Source organism: Mustelus asterias, chromosome 6 (genome assembly GCF_964213995.1).
Source record: "Mustelus asterias chromosome 6, sMusAst1.hap1.1, whole genome shotgun sequence".
NCBI classification, from domain to species: Eukaryota; Metazoa; Chordata; class Chondrichthyes; order Carcharhiniformes; family Triakidae; genus Mustelus; species Mustelus asterias.
The window spans coordinates 33586165-33604309 of record NC_135806.1 but is presented as its reverse complement, the minus strand read 5'-3'; the positions used below and the strand labels follow the sequence as shown (position 1 = coordinate 33604309).

At 45.2% G+C, this 18145-nt stretch overlaps 1 protein-coding gene across 3 annotated transcripts in view; it reads right to left on the bottom strand.

Moving 5' to 3' along the window:
- Window positions 1-11313: 11313 nt before the first annotated feature.
- Window positions 11314-18145, bottom strand: part of LOC144494801 (UDP-glucuronosyltransferase 2A2-like) — a 132194-nt gene continuing 125362 nt past the window's right edge. For 2 of the 3 annotated variants that reach the window (XM_078214160.1, XM_078214162.1), the window contains one exon: window positions 11314-14514. In XM_078214160.1, coding sequence (XP_078070286.1) covers window positions 14232-14514 — 283 coding nt within the window. In that variant the 3' untranslated portion in view covers window positions 11314-14231. The remainder of the gene's footprint in view (window positions 14515-18145) is intronic. The other variant, XM_078214161.1, reaches the window with a different exon arrangement.

Sequence of the window (18145 nt, the reverse complement as noted above, 5' to 3'; positions counted from 1 at the left end):
AGACCAAGAAGGCAAGCCCCTGAGGGAGATAGCCTGAAAACTTCCAGCACACATGAGTGCACAAGCTGCAGAACTGACAGCGATAGCATACGTAGTCAGCCATCCTGACCTGTTCCCCACACCCGCGGGCATACACTCCGATAGTATGTATGTCTGCAACAGTTTAACAGACTTCATGCCCCTATGGGAAGCAAGGGGATTCATATCTGCAGATGGGAAACCTCTACCATCAGCCCCACTGTTAAGATTTATTTTCCAGGCTGCCCAAGACCTGCATATGGCATAATTAAAGTAAAGGCCCACCACCGCACCTCCCCACTTGGGAACATAAGGGCGGATGAATTAGCCAAACAGGGTGCTAGAGAGGGGAAATTTTGGCAACCAATAGTTACAGAGCGAATTGAAGCTGTGACTGTTGCCAGACCAAGGTTGAAGACCTAAAACAAGCCCAGAGCAGTGACCAGGACCTGAAACAAATTCAGGAAGGGGCAAACCTGAAAAATGGTGAGACGCAATATCGGTACAGGGTGGGCTTGTCCTTAAGGACGGCCTATATGTGGTCCCAACCAGGGACCGTAACCAAATCATTTTCCAAACCCACGATGTCCAAGGCCATCAAGGGGCAGGAACCACAAGTGAGTGAATCAAAGGATTGTGTTGGTGGCCAAACCTAGAACAGGATGTGAGGCATTACGTTGATAATTGTATCATCTGTGCACAGAACAATCCTGATAAATATGCCCACAAAGGGGAACTGAGGCATACTCGCCCTGTGGAAGGTCCCTGGACAAATCTCCAGATTGACTATATTGGTTCCCTGCCGCCCGGAGTGGGAGGTTACAATTACATTCTGGTCATCGTAGACACTTTTAGTAAATGTGTGGAAGCTTTTCCAACCCGCACTAACACAGCCAAGGTCACGGCTGACATCCTAGTGCAGCGTATATTCACCAGGTGGGGCCTTCCCCGCAGCATCGACTTGGACCAGGGCACGCACTTCACTGCCCAGGTAATGCAACGCGTGTATTAGGGACATAAGGGCAGATGAATTAGCCAAACAGGGTGCTAGAGAGGGGAAATTTTGGCAACCAATAGTTACAGAGCGAATTGAAGCTGTGACTGTTAGCCAGACCAAGGTTGAAGACCTAAAACAAGCCCAGAGCAGTGACCAGGACCTGAAACAAATTCAGGAAGGGGCAAACCCCGCCTCCTTTGAAAATATCGGTACAGGGTGGGCTTGTCCTTAAGGACGGCCTATATGTGGTCCCAACCAGGGACCGTAACCAAATCATTTTCCAAAGCCACGATGTCCAGGGCCATCAAGGGGCAGGAACCACAAGTGAGCGAATCAAAGGATTGTGTTGGTGGCCAAACCTAGAACAGGATGTGAGGCATTACGTTGATAATTGTATCATCTGTGCACAGAACAATCCTGATAAATATGCCCACAAAGGGGAACTGAGGCATACTCGCCCTGTGGAAGGTCCCTGGACAAAGGTCACAGAGCGAATTGAAGCTGTGACTGTTAGCCAGCTCGGGATAAAGCAACAATTCCACATTGCTTACCACCCCCAATCTAGCAGTGTAGTAGAGGATGAACCGTACCCTCAAAGATATGATCCGTAAATCGTTCAGCAGAACAATCACTCCTGGAACAAAGTCCTCCCCTTCATATTAATGATAGTTCCACCGGATTCACCCCCCATGTCCTCATGACTGGGCGACCTATGCGATGAATTGAACCTTTACTCGGGCTGGATCTGTCCGGGCCCTAAGTCACGGCCCTCACCCACGAAAATGCCGTGAGAGCCATCCTAGAAAACATACAGGCCGCACAACAGGCTGCAGCCGTTAAGATAGGCAAACAGAAGCAGCAAAGTAAGGCCTATTTTGATGGTAAGGTAAAACCCATCGAATATGAGGTTGGACAACAGATAATGCTCAGAGTCATCCAGCCTAGAACGTTCTTGTCCCCCAAATATGCCGGACCCTATCCAGTGGTAGATAAGGCCAGCCCCTCGGTATACAAGGTCATGATAGACCACAAGAAAGCCGGGTGGTATCATGTGAACCAAATGAAGGCATTCGGCTCCCAGCAAAATTTTCACCAATACCATGTTACCCTGGAAGGAGTCTTTGAGTCACAAGGAAGCCCCAACTCTCACCCCACAGCACCGGACCTAAACCTCGGTCCACAACCTGTACCCCAGGTTATCAACCCCCACCCAGTATCCCCAGGAACAGCACACGCAACCTCGGTCCCCGCCCCAATTTATAGGGCTTCAGGAATAAAACCCCGGCCCAGGGGACCCCAACAGAAAGGATGGGGAACCCGCAAACCTTACCCCCTGTGGCGCCCCTGGTACCGGGACTCCCAGAACCGTTTGACCCGGCGCTCACTACCAGAGGTGGTAATGTAGTGGGTACCTGGCAGCCAAAGCCCGCCCATATAGGTTCCCTCCACTAAAAAAGAATCAGGACATCACAGTCCAAATTGTAAATAGCTTTATCCGTCCACTCCACGCATCACTCAATTGAAAAGGGTTTCTTATCTGCCCACATTATAGAACATAGAACATTACAGCGCAGTACAGGCCCTTCGGCCCTCGATGTTGCGCCGACCAGTGGAACCAATCTAAAGCCCCTCTAATCTACACTATTCCAATATCATCCATATGTTTATCCAGTAACCACTTGAACGCTCTCAACGTTGATGAGTCCACCACTGCTGCAGGCAGGGCATTCCACGCCCTTACTACTCTCTGAGTAAAGAAGCTACCTCTAACATCTGTCCTATATCTCTCACCCCTCAATTTAAAGCTATGTCCCCTCGTGCGAGCCAACACCATCCGAGGAAAAAGGCTCTCACTATCCACCCTATCTAATCTTCTGATCATCTTGTATGCCTCTATTAAGTCACCTCTTAACCTTCTTCTCTCTAACGAAAACAACCTCAAGCCCCTCAGCCTTTCCTCATACGATTTTCCCACCATACCAGGGAACATCCTGGTAAATCTCCTCTGCACCCTTTCCAACACTTCCACATCTTTCCTATAATACTGCGTCATAATCTTCCGACACACCACAGTTTGGTTGTGAGATGAAGAATCTATTGTTAGACTGTGCCATAGTCCTCCAACAACAAGGACACATGCCATATACCCAACATTTTATTTTCACGCTCTGCAAACTCCTTACCCCATTACCCTTCGTATGACACTATTGCGCCTTTATTATTCCTTTACTTATTTCTTTGTATTTTTTTTTTAAAAAGAGTCGTCATATGACATTCTAGTAAAGAAAAGGAAAAGAGAATCAGGTATTAATAAGAATTAACAGGTGCTACCTTGATCTTCCCCAGAATGAACTACATACTTCCCTGTTATCTGGGACTCCTTGTCTCAGACCGAACCACAGACACCACACCAACCAAAGACCAGAAGATCAGCCTACGATACCCTGGATATATGTGGTTCACCCCACGCCCGATGGAAGTACACTTGTCAGAGGTCAACCTTTTGGCACCCCTTAGAAACTTTCTGGAAGGGGACTAGAGAACAATATCTAAAGAACGTAAACTCGTGCAGAATAAAAGACTTGATTTAGATGCAGCAAAAGCAAGACTGAAGAAGGTAAAGGTCTCAGAGGCCCGTTCAGCAGCAGAACAGGAAATGCGAATTACACAAAGTGAATTTGATCGCCAGGCAGAGATCACAATACTTTTGCTTGAAAGAATTAGCAGTACACATGCTCATCACCTTCGTTGCCTGCATGACTATGTTGATGCCCAGCTGACCTACTACGCTCAGTGTTACCAGTATATGGTTGATTTACAGAAGCAACTTGGAAGTTTTCCAAACCACGTTTTCTTCCAACAACAATCAGACTGCTCCAGCTTTCCTATCGTCCTAAGGAATTTCAGCAAGGGCCATCCGACATCAGGAGAGGCTCTACAATCAAGAGCCTTGATACTCTCCCACCTTGGTCACTTGTCATTTTGTACTGTTTATTGCTTTGTTTTGTATATACCCAATTCATGCATTGTTTCTTGTTGTTTTTTAAATTATTTTACTTCATTTTGTACTGTTTATTGCTTTAGAACATAGAACAGTACAGCACAGAACAGGCCCTTCGGCCCACGATGTTGTGCCGAGCTTTATCTGAAACCAAGATCAAGCTATCCCACTCCCTATCATCCTGGTGTGCTCCATGTGCCTATCCAATAACCGCTTAAATGTTCCTAAAGTGTCTGACTCCACTATCACTGCAGGCAGTCCATTCCACATCCCAACCACTCTCTGCGTAAAGAACCTACCTCTGATATCCTTCCTATATCTCCCACCATGAACCCTATAGTTATGCCCCCTTGTAATAGCTCCATCCACCCGAGAAAATAGTCTTTGAACGTTCACTCTATCTATCCCCTTCATCATTTTATAAACCTCTATTAAGTCTCCCCTCAGCCTCCTCCACTCCAGAGAGAACAGCCCTAGCTCCCTCAACCTTTCCTCATAAGACCTACCCTCCAAACCAGGCAGCATCCTGGTAAATCTCCTCTGCACTCTCTCCAATGCTTCCACATCCTTCTTATAGTGAGGTGACCAGAACTGCACACAATATTCCAAATGTGGTCTCACCAAGGTCCTGTACAGTTGCAGCATAACCCCACGGCTCTTAAACTCCAACCCCCTGTTAATAAAAGCTAACACACTATAGGCCTTCTTCACAGCTCTATCCACTTGAGTGGCAACCTTTAGAGATCTGTGGATATGGACTCCAAGATCTCTCTGTTCCTCCACAATCTTCAGAACCCTACCTTTGACCCTGTAATCCACATTTAAATGAGACCTACCAAAATGAATCACCTCACATTTATCAGGGTTAAACTCCATTTGCCATTTTTCAGCCCAGCTTTGCATCCTATCTATGTCTCTTTGCAGCCTACAACAGCCCTCCACCTCATCCACTACTCCACCAATCTTGGTGTCATCAGCAAATTTATTGATCCACCTTTCAGCCCCCTCCTCTAAGTCATTAATAAAAATCACAAAGAGCAGAGGACCAAGCACTGATCCCTGTGGCACTCCGCTAGCAACCTGCCTCCAGTCCGAAAATTTTCCATCCACCACCACCCTCTGTCTTCGATCAGACAGCCAGTTACCTATCCAATCGGCCAACTTTCCCTCTATCCCACACCTCCTTACGTTCATCATAAGCCGACCATGGGGGACCTTATCAAACGCCTTACTAAAATCCATGTATATGACATCAACTGCCCTACCTTCAACAACACACTTAGTTACCTCCTCAAAAAAATTCAATCAAATTTGTGAGGCACGACTTGCCCTTCACGAATCCGTGCTGACTATCCCGCATCTAAATGGTCGTAAATCCCATCCCTAAGGACCTTTTCCATCAATTTACCAACCACCGAAGTAAGACTAATCAGCCTATAATTACCAAGGTCATTTCTATTCCCTTTCTTAAACAGAGGAACAACATTCACCACTCTCCAGTCCTCTGGCACCATCCCCGTGGACAGTGAGGACCCAAAGATCAAAGCCAAAGGCTCTGCAATCTCATCCCTTGCCTCCCAAAGAATCCTAGGATATATTTCATCAGGCCCAGGGGACTTATCGACCTCCAGTTTATTCAAAACTGCCAGGACATCCTCCCTCCGAACATCTATTTCCTCAAGCCTATTAGCCTGTAACACCTTCTCTTCCTCAAAAACATGGCCCCTCTCCTTGGTGAACACTGAAGAAAAGTATTCATTCATCACCTCGCCTATCTCTACTGACTCCATACACAAGTTCCCACTACTGTCCTTGACCGGCCCTAACCTCACCCTGGTCATTCTTTTATTCCTCACATAAGAGTAAAAAGCCTTGGGGTTTTCCTTGATCCGACCCGCCCAAGGACTTCTCATGTCCCCTCCTAGCTCTCCTAAGCCCCTTTTTCAGCTCATTCCTTGCTAACTTGTAACCCTCAATCGAGCCATCTGAACCTTGTTTCCTCATCCCTACATAAGCTTCCCTCTTCCTTTTCACAAGACATTCCACCTCTTTTGTGAACCATGGTTCCCTCACTCGGCCATTTCCTCCCTGCCTGACAGGGACATACCTATCAAGGACACCCAGTATTTGTTCCTTGAAAAAGTTCCACTTTTCATTAGTGTCTTTCCCTGACAGTTTCTGTTCCCATCTTATGCCCCCTAATTCTTGCCTAATCGCATCATAATTACCTCTCCCCCAATTGTAAACCTTGCCCTGCCGTACAGCCCTATCCCTCTCCATTGCAATAACAAAAGACACCGAACTGTGGTCACTATCTCCAAAGTGCTCTCCCACAACCAAATCTAACACTTGGCCCGGTTCATTTCCCAGTACCAAATCCAATGTGGCCTCACCTCTTGTCGGCCTATCCACATATTGTGTCAGGAAACCCTCCTGCACACACTGCACAAAAACTGCCCCATCCGAACTATTTGACCTGCAAAGGTTGCAATCAATATTTGGAAAGTTAAAGTCCCCCATGACAACTACCCTGTGACCCCCACACCTATCCATAATCTGCTTAGCAATTTCTTCCTCCACATCTCTATTACTATTTGGGGACTTGTTGAATCTTTACTTGTGTTTGTCCTTTGTCCACCTTGCAAATAAGGGCACCGGGGTAAAACCTTGGAGTAAGTAAACTGGTTGAAAGTATCTGAGAATTAACAGGTACAACAGTATGCTCAAGAATACTCAGCATGGCTTTGTCAAGGGCAGATCGTGCCTTACGAGCCTGGTGGAGTTCTTCGAAAATGTGACTAAACACATTGACGAAGGGAAGGCGGTAGATGTGGTTTATATGGATTTTAGCAAGGCGTTCGATAAGGTCCCCCATGCAAGGCTTCTCGAAAAAGTGAGAGGGCATGGGATCCAAGGAGCTGCTGCCCGGTGGATCCAGAACTGGCTTGCCCAAAGGAGGCAGAGAGTGGGTATAGATGGGTCTTTTTCTAAATGGAGGTCGGTCACCAGTGGTGTGCCCCAGGGATCTGTTCTGGGACCCTTGCTGTTTGTCATTTTCATAAATGATCTGGATGAGGAAGCGGAGGGAGGGTTGGTAAGTTTGCCGACGACAGGAAGGTTGGTGGGGTTGTGGATAGTCTGGAGGGATGTCAGAAGTTACAGAGGGACATAGATAGGATGCAAGACTGGACGGACAAGTGGCAGATGGACTTCAACCCAGATAAATGCGTCGTGGTCCATTTTGGTAGGTCAAATGGGATGAAGGAGTACAATATAAAGGGAAAGACTCAGTACCGTAGAGGATCAGAAGGACCCTGGGTTCCGGGTCCATAGGACTCTGAAATCGGCCCCGCAGGTGGAGGAGGTGGTTAAGAAGGCGTATGGTGGGCTGGCCTTTATCAATCGAGGGATTGAGTTTAGGAGTCCGGGGATAATGATGCAGCTATATAAGACCCTCGTCAGACCCCACTTGGAGTACTGTGCTCAGTTCTGGTCGCCTCACTATAGGAAGGATGTGGAAAAGATTGAAAGGGTGCAGAGGAGATTTACAAGGATGTTGCCTGGATTGAGTGGCATGCCTTTTGAGGATAGGCTGAGGGAGCTCGGTCTTTTCTCCTTGGAGAGATGAAGGATGAGAGGAGACCTAATAGAGGTATATAAGATGTTGAGAGGCATAGATCGGGTGGACTCTCGGAGGCTTTCTCCCAGGGTGGAAATGGCTGCTACGAGAGGACACAGGTTTAAGGTGCTGCGGGGGGTAGGTACAGGGGAGATGTTAGGGGTAAGTTTTTCACACAGAGGGTGGTGGGTGAGTGGAATCAGCTGCCATCAGTGGTGGTGGAGGTGAACTCACTAGGGTCTTTTAAGAGACTCCTGGATGAGTACATGGAGCTTAATAGGATGGAGGGTTATAGGTAGGTCTAGAAGGTAGGGATGTGTTCGGCACAACTTGTGGGCCGAAGGGCCTGTTTGTGCTGTAGCTTTTCTATGTTTCTACGTTTCTAACGATAAACTAATTGCCATTTAAGGTATCCCATTCTGAGGAGTCTATTATGTCACATATATCGCGATAATAATGGAAACACAATAAACACCATTAGAAAAAAAACAAACAAGCTGAACTTTCATCTTTAATTTTATTAATTATTTTAAAGAACAACTTACAGTGTTGAATGTGTATAAACAACTTCTATTTACTTTCATTTATAGAGTGAGGATAGTGCTGAGCAGCAGCTGCTCCACTTAGTGACAGAGGACCAATCTCACCCTTTTCCCTCAACCCCCCACCTCATTATTAAAGAATTTTAAAACAAGATACAAAGATTCACAAAGCCCATTGCTTGGGCTAGTTTAAATTAGGATTTAGCTGCAGTAGTTTTGGGTGGCACAGTGGTTAGCACTGCTGCCTCACAGCGCCAGGGACCCGGGTTCGATTCCAGCCTCGGGTCACTGTCTGCGTGGAGTTTGCACATCTACCCGTGTCTGTGTGGGTTTCCTCTGGGTGCTCCGGTTTCCTCCAAAGGTGTGCGGGTTAGGTGGATTGACCATGCTAAATTGACCCGAGTGTCAGGGGGATTGACAGGGTAAATGTGTGGGGTTGCGAGAATAGGACCTGGGTGGGATTGTGGTTGGTACAGACTCGATGGGCCGAATGGTCTACTTCTGTACTGTAGGAATTCTATGATTACAGCTAGATTAGTTCTGCTGCCTCAGTGACATTATAGCACTATGGTATTAGGCTATGGTACTCTTCAAACATGTTTCAGAGTTCAGTTGGCTATGCAGCAAGCACAACTGTAATAATTATATCCTACTAAAACCCATGAGTTATTATGCTGTGCCATTAGGAATTTAATATGGCATCAATTTAGTATGTTAAAATATATTACAGCTGAACACAAGATCATGTAGCAAAGTGATTGATTTGATTTATTATTGTCACATATATCAGTTAAAAGTATTGTTTCTTGCGTGCTCTATAGACAAAGCATACCATACATAGGGAGGGAAAGGACAGAGTGCAGAATGTAGTTTTACAGTTATAGCTCGGTGTAGAGAAAGATCGACTTAATGTGAGGAAGGTCCATCCAAAAGTCTGATGGCAGCAGGGAAGGAGCTGTTTTTGAGCCGAGAAGCTGTTTTTGAGGCAAGAAGCTGCTTTTGAGTTGATAAGACCATGTCCAGTCTACGGAAATCAATATTGATGAATATGGCTCAATGAAAAGTAATGAGTGATGAAACCTAATATCCACTCCTAGAAACAATCCCTTGTTTCGCAGACACTGCTGCAATAGTGGTTCAGTGGCAACACCTTGGCACAAGGCACAGGGTTGTGGTCTTAAGTACTAACACTGACTCACAGTGACCATTTCATTGTAGTGCTGAGGGAATGCTGCACTGATGGAGCTGCAAGCTTACAGATAAGATGTTAATGCAAGGCCCAGTATACCAGGTGGATTTATAAGCTTTGACAAAGGGTCATCTGGACTCGAAACATCAGCTCTTTTCTCTCCTTACAGATCTGCCAGACCTGCTGAGATTTTCCAGCATTTTCTCTTTTGGTTTCAGATTCCAACATCCGCAGTAATTTGCTTTTATTAGGTAAAATCATTTGTCCTTGCACTTTGCACAAGATATTCAGATTTAAGTGATGCAATTACTCCTTTAAGAAAGATGTATCTGAGACAGGAAACATCATATAGGCTACTGATTTTCAGCCAAAAGGTGCCGCAATTATTATCCAGAACAATGCATCCGCCACTTGCAATCACCTTTTGAGGATTAGGCAACCCACCCCTGTTGGATTTTATGTCGAGTTTAAAAAATGCCTGGTTGTTTTTTTAAAAAATTCTGTCTGGAAAGGAGGAACATAGTATATCTATCCAATTACGGGAGGGAGACACTAGGGCAGACAGAAGGCAGAGAGTTGGGATAAAAGGTTCTTTCTCAGAATGGCAACCGGTGACAAGTGGTGTCCCGCAGGGTTCAGTGTTGGGGCCACAGCTGTTCTCTTTATATATTAACGATCTAGATGACGGGACTGGGAGCATTCTGGCCAAGTTTGCCGATGATACAAAGATAGGTGGAGGGGCAGGTAGTATTGAGGAGGTGGGGAGGCTGCAGAAAGATTTAGACAGTTTAGGAGAGTGGTCCAAGAAGTGGCTGATGAAATTCAACGTGGGCAAGTGCGAGGTCGTACACTTTGGAAAAAAGAATAGAGGCATGGACTATTTTCTAAACGGTGACAAAATTCATAATGCTAAAGTGCAAAGGGACTTGGGAGTCCTAGTCCAGGATTCTCTAAAGGTAAACTTGCAGGTTGAGTCCGTAATTAAGAAAGCAAATGTAATGTTGTCATTTATCTCAAGAGGCTTGGAATACAAAAGCAGGGATGTACTTCTGAGGCTTTATAAAGCACTGGTTAGGCCCCATTTGGAGTACTGTGAGCAATTTTGGGCCCCACACCTCAGGAAGGACATACTGGCACTGGAGCGGGTCCAGCGGAGATTCACACGGATGATCCCAGGAATGGTAGGCCTGACATACGATGAACGTCTGAGGATCGTGGGATTATATTCATTGGAGTTTAGGAGGTTGAGGGGAGATCTGATAGAAACTTACAAGATAATGAACGGCTTAGATAGGATGGACGTAGGGAAGTTGTTTCCATTAACAGGGGAGACTAGGACGCGGGGGCACAGCCTTAGAATAAAAGGGAGTCACTTTAGAACAGAGATGAGGAGAAATTTCTTCAGCCAGAGAGTGGTGGGTCTGTGGAATTCATTGCCACAGAGGGCTGTGGAGGCCGAGACGTTGAGCGTCTTCAAGACAGAAATTGATAAATTCTTGATTTCTCGAGGAATTAAGGGCTATGGGGAGAGAGCGGGTAAATGGAGTTGAAATCAACCATGATTGAATGGTGGAGTGGACTCGATGGGCCGAATGGCCTTACTTCCGCTCCTATGTCTTATGGTCTTATGGTCTTATGGCTGGAGTTTCATTACCAAGGTTGGTTACTTGAGTCAGGAAATGCATATGCTTGGGAGTATAACATCCTGACCTTGTGAAGTAACCGAGCAGATGTCAAAAGAGCAAGTCAGGAAACGCTATATCTGCAGCACACAGTTAGTTATTTGGCTGTGAAAACCTGAGACAGGAGCAGGTGCCATGAGAGGTTGGGAACTAATCATCATAGAATCTCTACAGTGCAGAAGGCGGCCATTCGGCCCATTGAGCCTGCATCGACCACAATCCCACCCAGGCCCTATCCCCATAACCCCACATATTTACCCATGCTAATCCCCCAGACACTAAGGGGCAATTTAACATAGCCAATCAACTTAACCTACACATCTTTGGACTGTGGGACGAAACCTATGCAGACAAGGGGAGAACGTGCAAATTCCATACAGACAGTGGCCCGAGGCCAGAATTAAACCCGGGTCCCTGCGCTGTGCTAACCATTGTGCCAATGTCTATCCATGATATTTAGATGGAACTTTTCTAATGAGGGAATAAGTGGGAGTCCTAATCTGGCAAATTCAGTCCAACATCTGTGATGACATTAACTTTGCAATTGTTGTGGGAAATTCTTCTGAGGTGGCCTGATTAATTTAAAGATTTAAAGATTAATTTATTCACATTTTATTTTCACAAAGGCAATAAAACATTTTTGTTCAATTCAGTGAAATTCTTCAATTATTGAAATATTTGAATGAAACAACATTACAAATTAACATTAAGAAAATAAATACAAACATACAATTCGGACAAGACAAATCTCATTTTGGCCGAAAGGGAGATCTATGTTTCACCTACACAGCTAATGCGCTATCAGGTTTTCTCAAATGATCTCCAAATTCATGCTGAAAAACAGATCAGTTATATTCTTTCTTATCAGATCTTACAGCCCAACTCTTAATTAAAAGCAATCTTATTCACTCACAATTCTGTCAATCTAATAAAGACATGTCCTTTATTCAATTATAGTTTGATCATTTTAAGTAGAGATTTGTTATTCGTTAATTCATACCAATTAAATCTGTGCCTCATTAAAGATGGCTTCTTACTGCTACGTGGCATGGGGCTTATCTTCTATTATGTGTTAGCAATTTTTCTAGTTATAAGTGGCTTCCTTATGTCTGATATTGACCTGCTGCCTGGCTTTCGTCCCAGAATCTTTCATACTTTATGAAACAGTTTCTTAATCAAAAAGTTCGTTTTCTTTCTTAGCCTGTTTACTAACTTGCTACATCTTTCATCTGAGTTCGAATTTATCTTGCACATTGGCCTTGAATGAATATTCAACATTAATTTTTTCATATGAAGAAACCTTTTTTAAATCTTATAACATATTAAAAATATTAATATAATTCAGTTACTTAGATAAAACAGCTGTTTATCTGATGTTAAGTTGATTCCTTTAATTAATTCCTAATCTACCTAGTCCCTTCTACTGTTAAATCCCATCTACAGCCATGTTAACAATGTTTGAAACATTGAGGCACAAAACAAACATGAAGTGGGGAAAAACATAAAGATGGATACCTGACACATAAAATGGTTGCCTGGCACATAAAAAGGTTACCTGGGGAAGAGACATTAAGCAGGCACTGACTTTTAGCGCAGACAGCTACTTGAAATTAAAACATGCAGGACAGACAGTTATTTAAAGTTAAACATGCAGGAATCAGATACTGCAGGAAGCCAGTAAGGGCTTGAGGCACTTTAAGATAAGGACTAGGACAATAAGATAACTCCTAGGACAATAAGGACTGATAAAGAGATTAGCCATAAATGGGAACGGAAATACATAAATGCAGGAAAACCAATTACTGTATGTATAGACCGAAACTAAGTCAATGATAGTCACTGAAGGAGGGAATGTATCCATTCTATGAAACAATGCGATGTTAAAAGCCAATGTCTGTATATGTCTGGCTGTAACGATGTGTTAAACTATCGATCCTACTCAGCTATAACGATGTGTTAAATGGCTAATGTCCGGACTATCCATTGTCTGAAAAGTATAAAAATGAACCACTCCTATTGTATCATTGAGAGAAGGTAGCTGCTAAAGTACTGCGGAGTGCCAGTGCCTTTTCTCCATGAAGCTTCGTTAAATAAAACTGTATTGTTGAACCTCCAGTCTGACTCTGGTGGCAATTTTCCCACAACAAACATCTTACATAATTCCTGAAAATCTCTTTGCCTCAAAGTAGAGATACATGTATGCAAATTAATAAATGGGCAGACATTTTCAGACTGGTTTGTCTACATAAACCAGTGACATACTATCCTGACTTGAACATAGATCATTTGTTACTTCATCATTTCTCGGTCAAAATCCTGAAATTTCCTGCCTAACAGCAATTCAGTGTATCTTCACCACACAAACTGCAGCAGGAAGGACTACCAGCATCTTTCCAGGATGAGGCATAGCCAATAAATTGTGGGCAACACCCACATCCCAAGAATTAATGTATAAAAGTAGAATATTCTTTAAGCAGAGTTTAAATTGCAAGGGATGCATTGATTGGCTGCAATGAAAGTTTCAGCAGGGAGTTGAAATTGCACTGTTGGCAATAAACATGACCATATGGCACAGTGGCACAGTGGTTAGCACTGTGGCCTCACAGCGCCAGAGACCCGGGTTCAATTCCGGCCTTGGGTGGAATTTGCACAATCTCCCTGCATCTGCGTGGGTTTCCTCCGGGTGCTCCAGTTTCCTCCCACACTCCAAAGATATGCGAGTTAGGTTGATTGGCCATGCTAAATTGCCCCTCAGTGTCAGGGGATTAGCAGGGTAAATATATGGGGTTATGGTGTTTGGCTTTAATGAAGCTTCATGGAGAAAAGGCACTGGCACTCCGCAGTACTTTAGCAGCTACCTTCTCTCAATGATACAATAGGAGTGGTTCATTTTTATACTTTTCAGACAATGGATAGTCCGGACATTAGCCATTAGGATTGTTGTCGGTGCAGGCTCAATGGGCCAAATGGCCTCTCTGCATTGTAGGGATTCCATAATTCTATTCATGTCTTTCAGTAAATTGTTTGGGTACTCTAGTTTGACAAAAGCATTAATTGGTTGGAGGGGCAATGCAATTTTAATCCACAACAGTAGACATTTCAATGAAATCAAATTATAAATTTAGGGTCATCCTATGCATTACTGACCTTTATTCATAAGGTGGAGATGCTTTATTCAGACTTTTATTCAACCTTGTTTTTCTTTCCCCTTGTATCCCTGCATTTTCTGCAGCAAAACATGCAACATTTTGTGAGGAGAAATGTGACTGCTGCCACACAGACACACAGGAAAGCTATCACATCCAGGCAATGGTACTGGTACCAGGACAGGGAATGTGCTGCAGGCCGCAAATGTTTAGCTCCTCCATGGCGCATTACAAACTCAATCCAGAACACAGCTCGTTCCAATGAACTCATTGGTTGGTCATGCTGAATTTGAGATAACTTCACTGCATTTTCTTTGTACCTAAGAAAATAAAACAGTTTCTTTCACAATCGTTTTTTATTTTGTCCCATTTAACCCCCAACACTCCATGTATCTACATAACTTGTTAACTTGTATAGCACAGGGCTAAAGAAAGAAACTGGACAGGTGACCAAAGCTTGGTCAAAGACATATGTTTTAAGGAGGAGAGTGAAGTGAAGGCAAGGACAGAGCTTAGAACCTAGACAACTGAAAGCAAGACTACCAATGGTGGGACAAAACAATAAGAAGTTTAACAACACCAGGTTAAAGTCCAAGACTTTAACCTGGTGTTGTTAAACTTCTTACTGTGTTTACCCGAGTCCAACGCCGGCATCTCCACATCGGGACAAAACAATTCAGGGATTAACAAGAGGTCAGAACTGTATTACGAACAGGAGAGAGACATGCAAACTGTACTTAATTCCTTTCAAAGGTGGCCATAGTCATCACCAGAAATTGGAAATTAGAAACAGGAGGGTTCGGAGCCATCTGTGCCTCCGTCCCCGGAGTATGGGCTAAAACGAAGTTAGATACCGGTTTGACTAAAACTGACCCAATAAAGGTACCGGGACCGGAGCATAAGCCACACCGACAATACCCAATCAAACCAGAGGCAGAGAAAGCTGTAGTGGAGATAGTTAAAGGATTAGTGGAAAGGAGGATTCTGAGAGAAACCACAAGCACCACTAACTCCCCAACATGGCCAGTGAACAAGCCTGACGGAAGCTATAGGCTCACGATAGATTACACCGGACTCAATAAAGTCACGTCCAAATTGCACCCCATCGTAGCAAGCCCTTTGACAATCCTGAATGGACTGTCACAGGAGCTTAAAATATTCACAGTATTGGACATAGCCAACGGATTCTGGTCCTTACCATTGGATCCTGAATCCCAAGACAAATTCGCCTTTACAGTGGGAGACAAGCAGTACACTTGGACTCGTTTACCACAGGGATTCCACAACAGCCCCACTATATTCCATCGAGCAATGAGTGACACCCTGAACAGGGTAGAACTGCCAAAGGGTAGTACGGTCTTACAATATGTAGACAATATCCTGATAGCTTCAGAGTCCAAGTCAGGACATCAAGAAGCCTTATATTTAGTACTGAATGAATTAAAAGCCGCAGGGTTAAAGGTGAGCCCCAAAAAGGCACAAATCGGGAAAACACAGGTCCTATACCTAGGACACCTTATATCCCAAGGGCTTAAAGAAATGCCAACGGACCGAAAGAAGGTAATACAACAAATGCCGCGACCCGTCACCGTAAGAGGGGTCAGAAAGGTGCTCGGACTATTCAACTATAGCCGGAGTTTCATCCCAGGGTTCGCAAAATTAGCAGAACCCATACAAAGACTAGTCAAAGGGGGAAAACCAGCTTTAGATCCCATAGAATGGGGACCCGAGCAGGAAGAGGCTTACAACAAACTAAAAACAGATATCTGTGCTGGGTGTGTTGAGCTGCGGTTCCTAAGGGACCATGTTAGGGAACTGGAATCGCAGCTCGAGGACCTTCGCCGGGTTAGGGATAGTGAGGAGGTCATTGACAGGAGCTATCAGCAGGTGGTCACACCGGGACCACGGGAGGAGGGTAACTGGGTAACAGTGAGGAAGGAGAAAGCTCAGTTGATGGTGAGCACCCCGGTGGATGTGCCCCTTAATAATAAGTACTCCTGTCTGAGTACTACTGGGGAGGACAGCCCACCTGGGGGAAGCAGCGGTGGCAGTGTCTCTGGAGCTGAGCCTGGCCCAGTAGTGCAAAAGGGTAAGGAAAGGAGGGTAGTGCTAATTGGGGACTCTACGGTGAGGGGGTCAGATAGGCGTTTTTGCGGACACAGACGGGACTCTCGGATGGTGGTTTGTCTCCCTGGTGCAGGGGTCCGGGATGTCTCTGGTCGAGTCCCAGAAATCCTGAAGGGGGAGGGAGAGGAGCCGAAGGTTGTGATGCATATAGGTACTGCTGACATAGGTAGGAAGAGGGAAGGGGTCATGAAAAGAGAATATAGGGAGTTAGGTAGACAGCTGAGAAAGAGGAATGCAAAGGTAGTAATCTCGGGATTGCTGCCTGTGCCGCGGGAGAGTGAGAACAGGAATCGGTGGAGAATGAATGCGTGGCTGAGGGACTGGAGCAAGGGACAAGGATTTGGGTACTTGGATCATTGGGACCTCTTTAGGGGCAGGTGTGACCTGTTTAAAAAAGACGGGTGGCACTTGAATCCCAGGGGGACCAATATCCTGGCGGGAAGGTTGGCTAAGGCTACTGGAGAGACTTTAAACTAGAAAGGTTGGGGGGAGGGAATCGAAATGAGGGGACTGAGAGCGAGGAGGTTAGCTCGCAAATAGATAAGGAATGTAAACAGGGTAAGAGGGAGGTTAGACGAGTGATGGAGAAGGGAAGTGCTCAGGCTGAAGGTCTGAGATGTGTCTATTTTAATGCCAGGAGTGTAGTGAATAAAGTGGATGAGCTTAGAGCGTGGATTGCTGCTTCGAATTGTGATGTGGTGGCCATTACGGAGACTTGGATGTCTCAGGGACAGGACTGGGTGCTTCAGGTGCCGGGTTTTAGATGTTTCAGGAAGGACAGGGAGGGAGGCAAGAGAGGGGGGGGGAGTGGCACTGTTGATCAGGGATAGTGTCACGGCTGTAGAGAAGGTGGACGCCGTGGAGGGATTGACTACGGAGTCTCTGTGGGTGGAGGTTAGGAACAGGAAGGGGTCGGTAACGTTGCTGGGTGTTTTCTATAGGCCGCCCAATAGTAACAGAGATGTTGAGGAGCAGATGGGGAAACAGATCCTGGAGAGATGTAGGAATAACAGAGTTGTCATGATGGGAGATTTTAATTTCCCAAACATAGATTGGAATATCCCTAGGGCTAGGGGTTTGGATGGAGAGGAGTTTGTTAGGTGTGTCCAGGAGAGTTTCCTGACACAGTATGTGGATAAGCCTACTAGAGGAGAGGCTGTACTTGATCTGGTGCTGGCTAATGAACCTGGACAGGTGGAGGATCTCTCGGTGGGTGAGCATCTTGGGGATAGCGATCATAATTCTATCTCCTTCACGATAGCATTGGAAAGAGATAGGATCAGGCAGGCTAGGAAAGTGTTTCTCTGGAGTAAAGGGAAATACAGTGTCATCAGGGAGGAAATTAGACGGGTAAATTGGAAGGAGGCATTCTTGGGGAAAAGTACCGAAGGAAAGTGGAGGATTTTCAAGGAATGTTTGTCTGGAGCTCTGCATGACAACGTTCCGATGAGACAGGGGGGTGTTGGTAGGGTACGGGAACCGTGGTGCACGAAGGTTGTGATGAACCTGGTGAATAAGAAAAGAGAGGCGTACAGAAGGTTCAGAGAGCTAGGAGGTGTTAAGGATTTAGAGGAGTATACGGGATGTAGGAAGGAGCTTAAGAAGGAAATTAGGAGAGCGAGAAGGGGTCATGAGAAGGCCTTGGCGGGTAAGATTAAGGAGAATCCCAAGGCTTTCTACAAATATGTCAAGAGTAAAAGGATGAGATGTGAAGGCATAGGACCCTTAAAAGGTGAAGGGAGAAAAGTTTGTGCGGAAACGTTAGAAATGGCGGAGCTGCTTAATGAATACTTTACCTCGGTATTCACGGTGGAAAGGGATCTG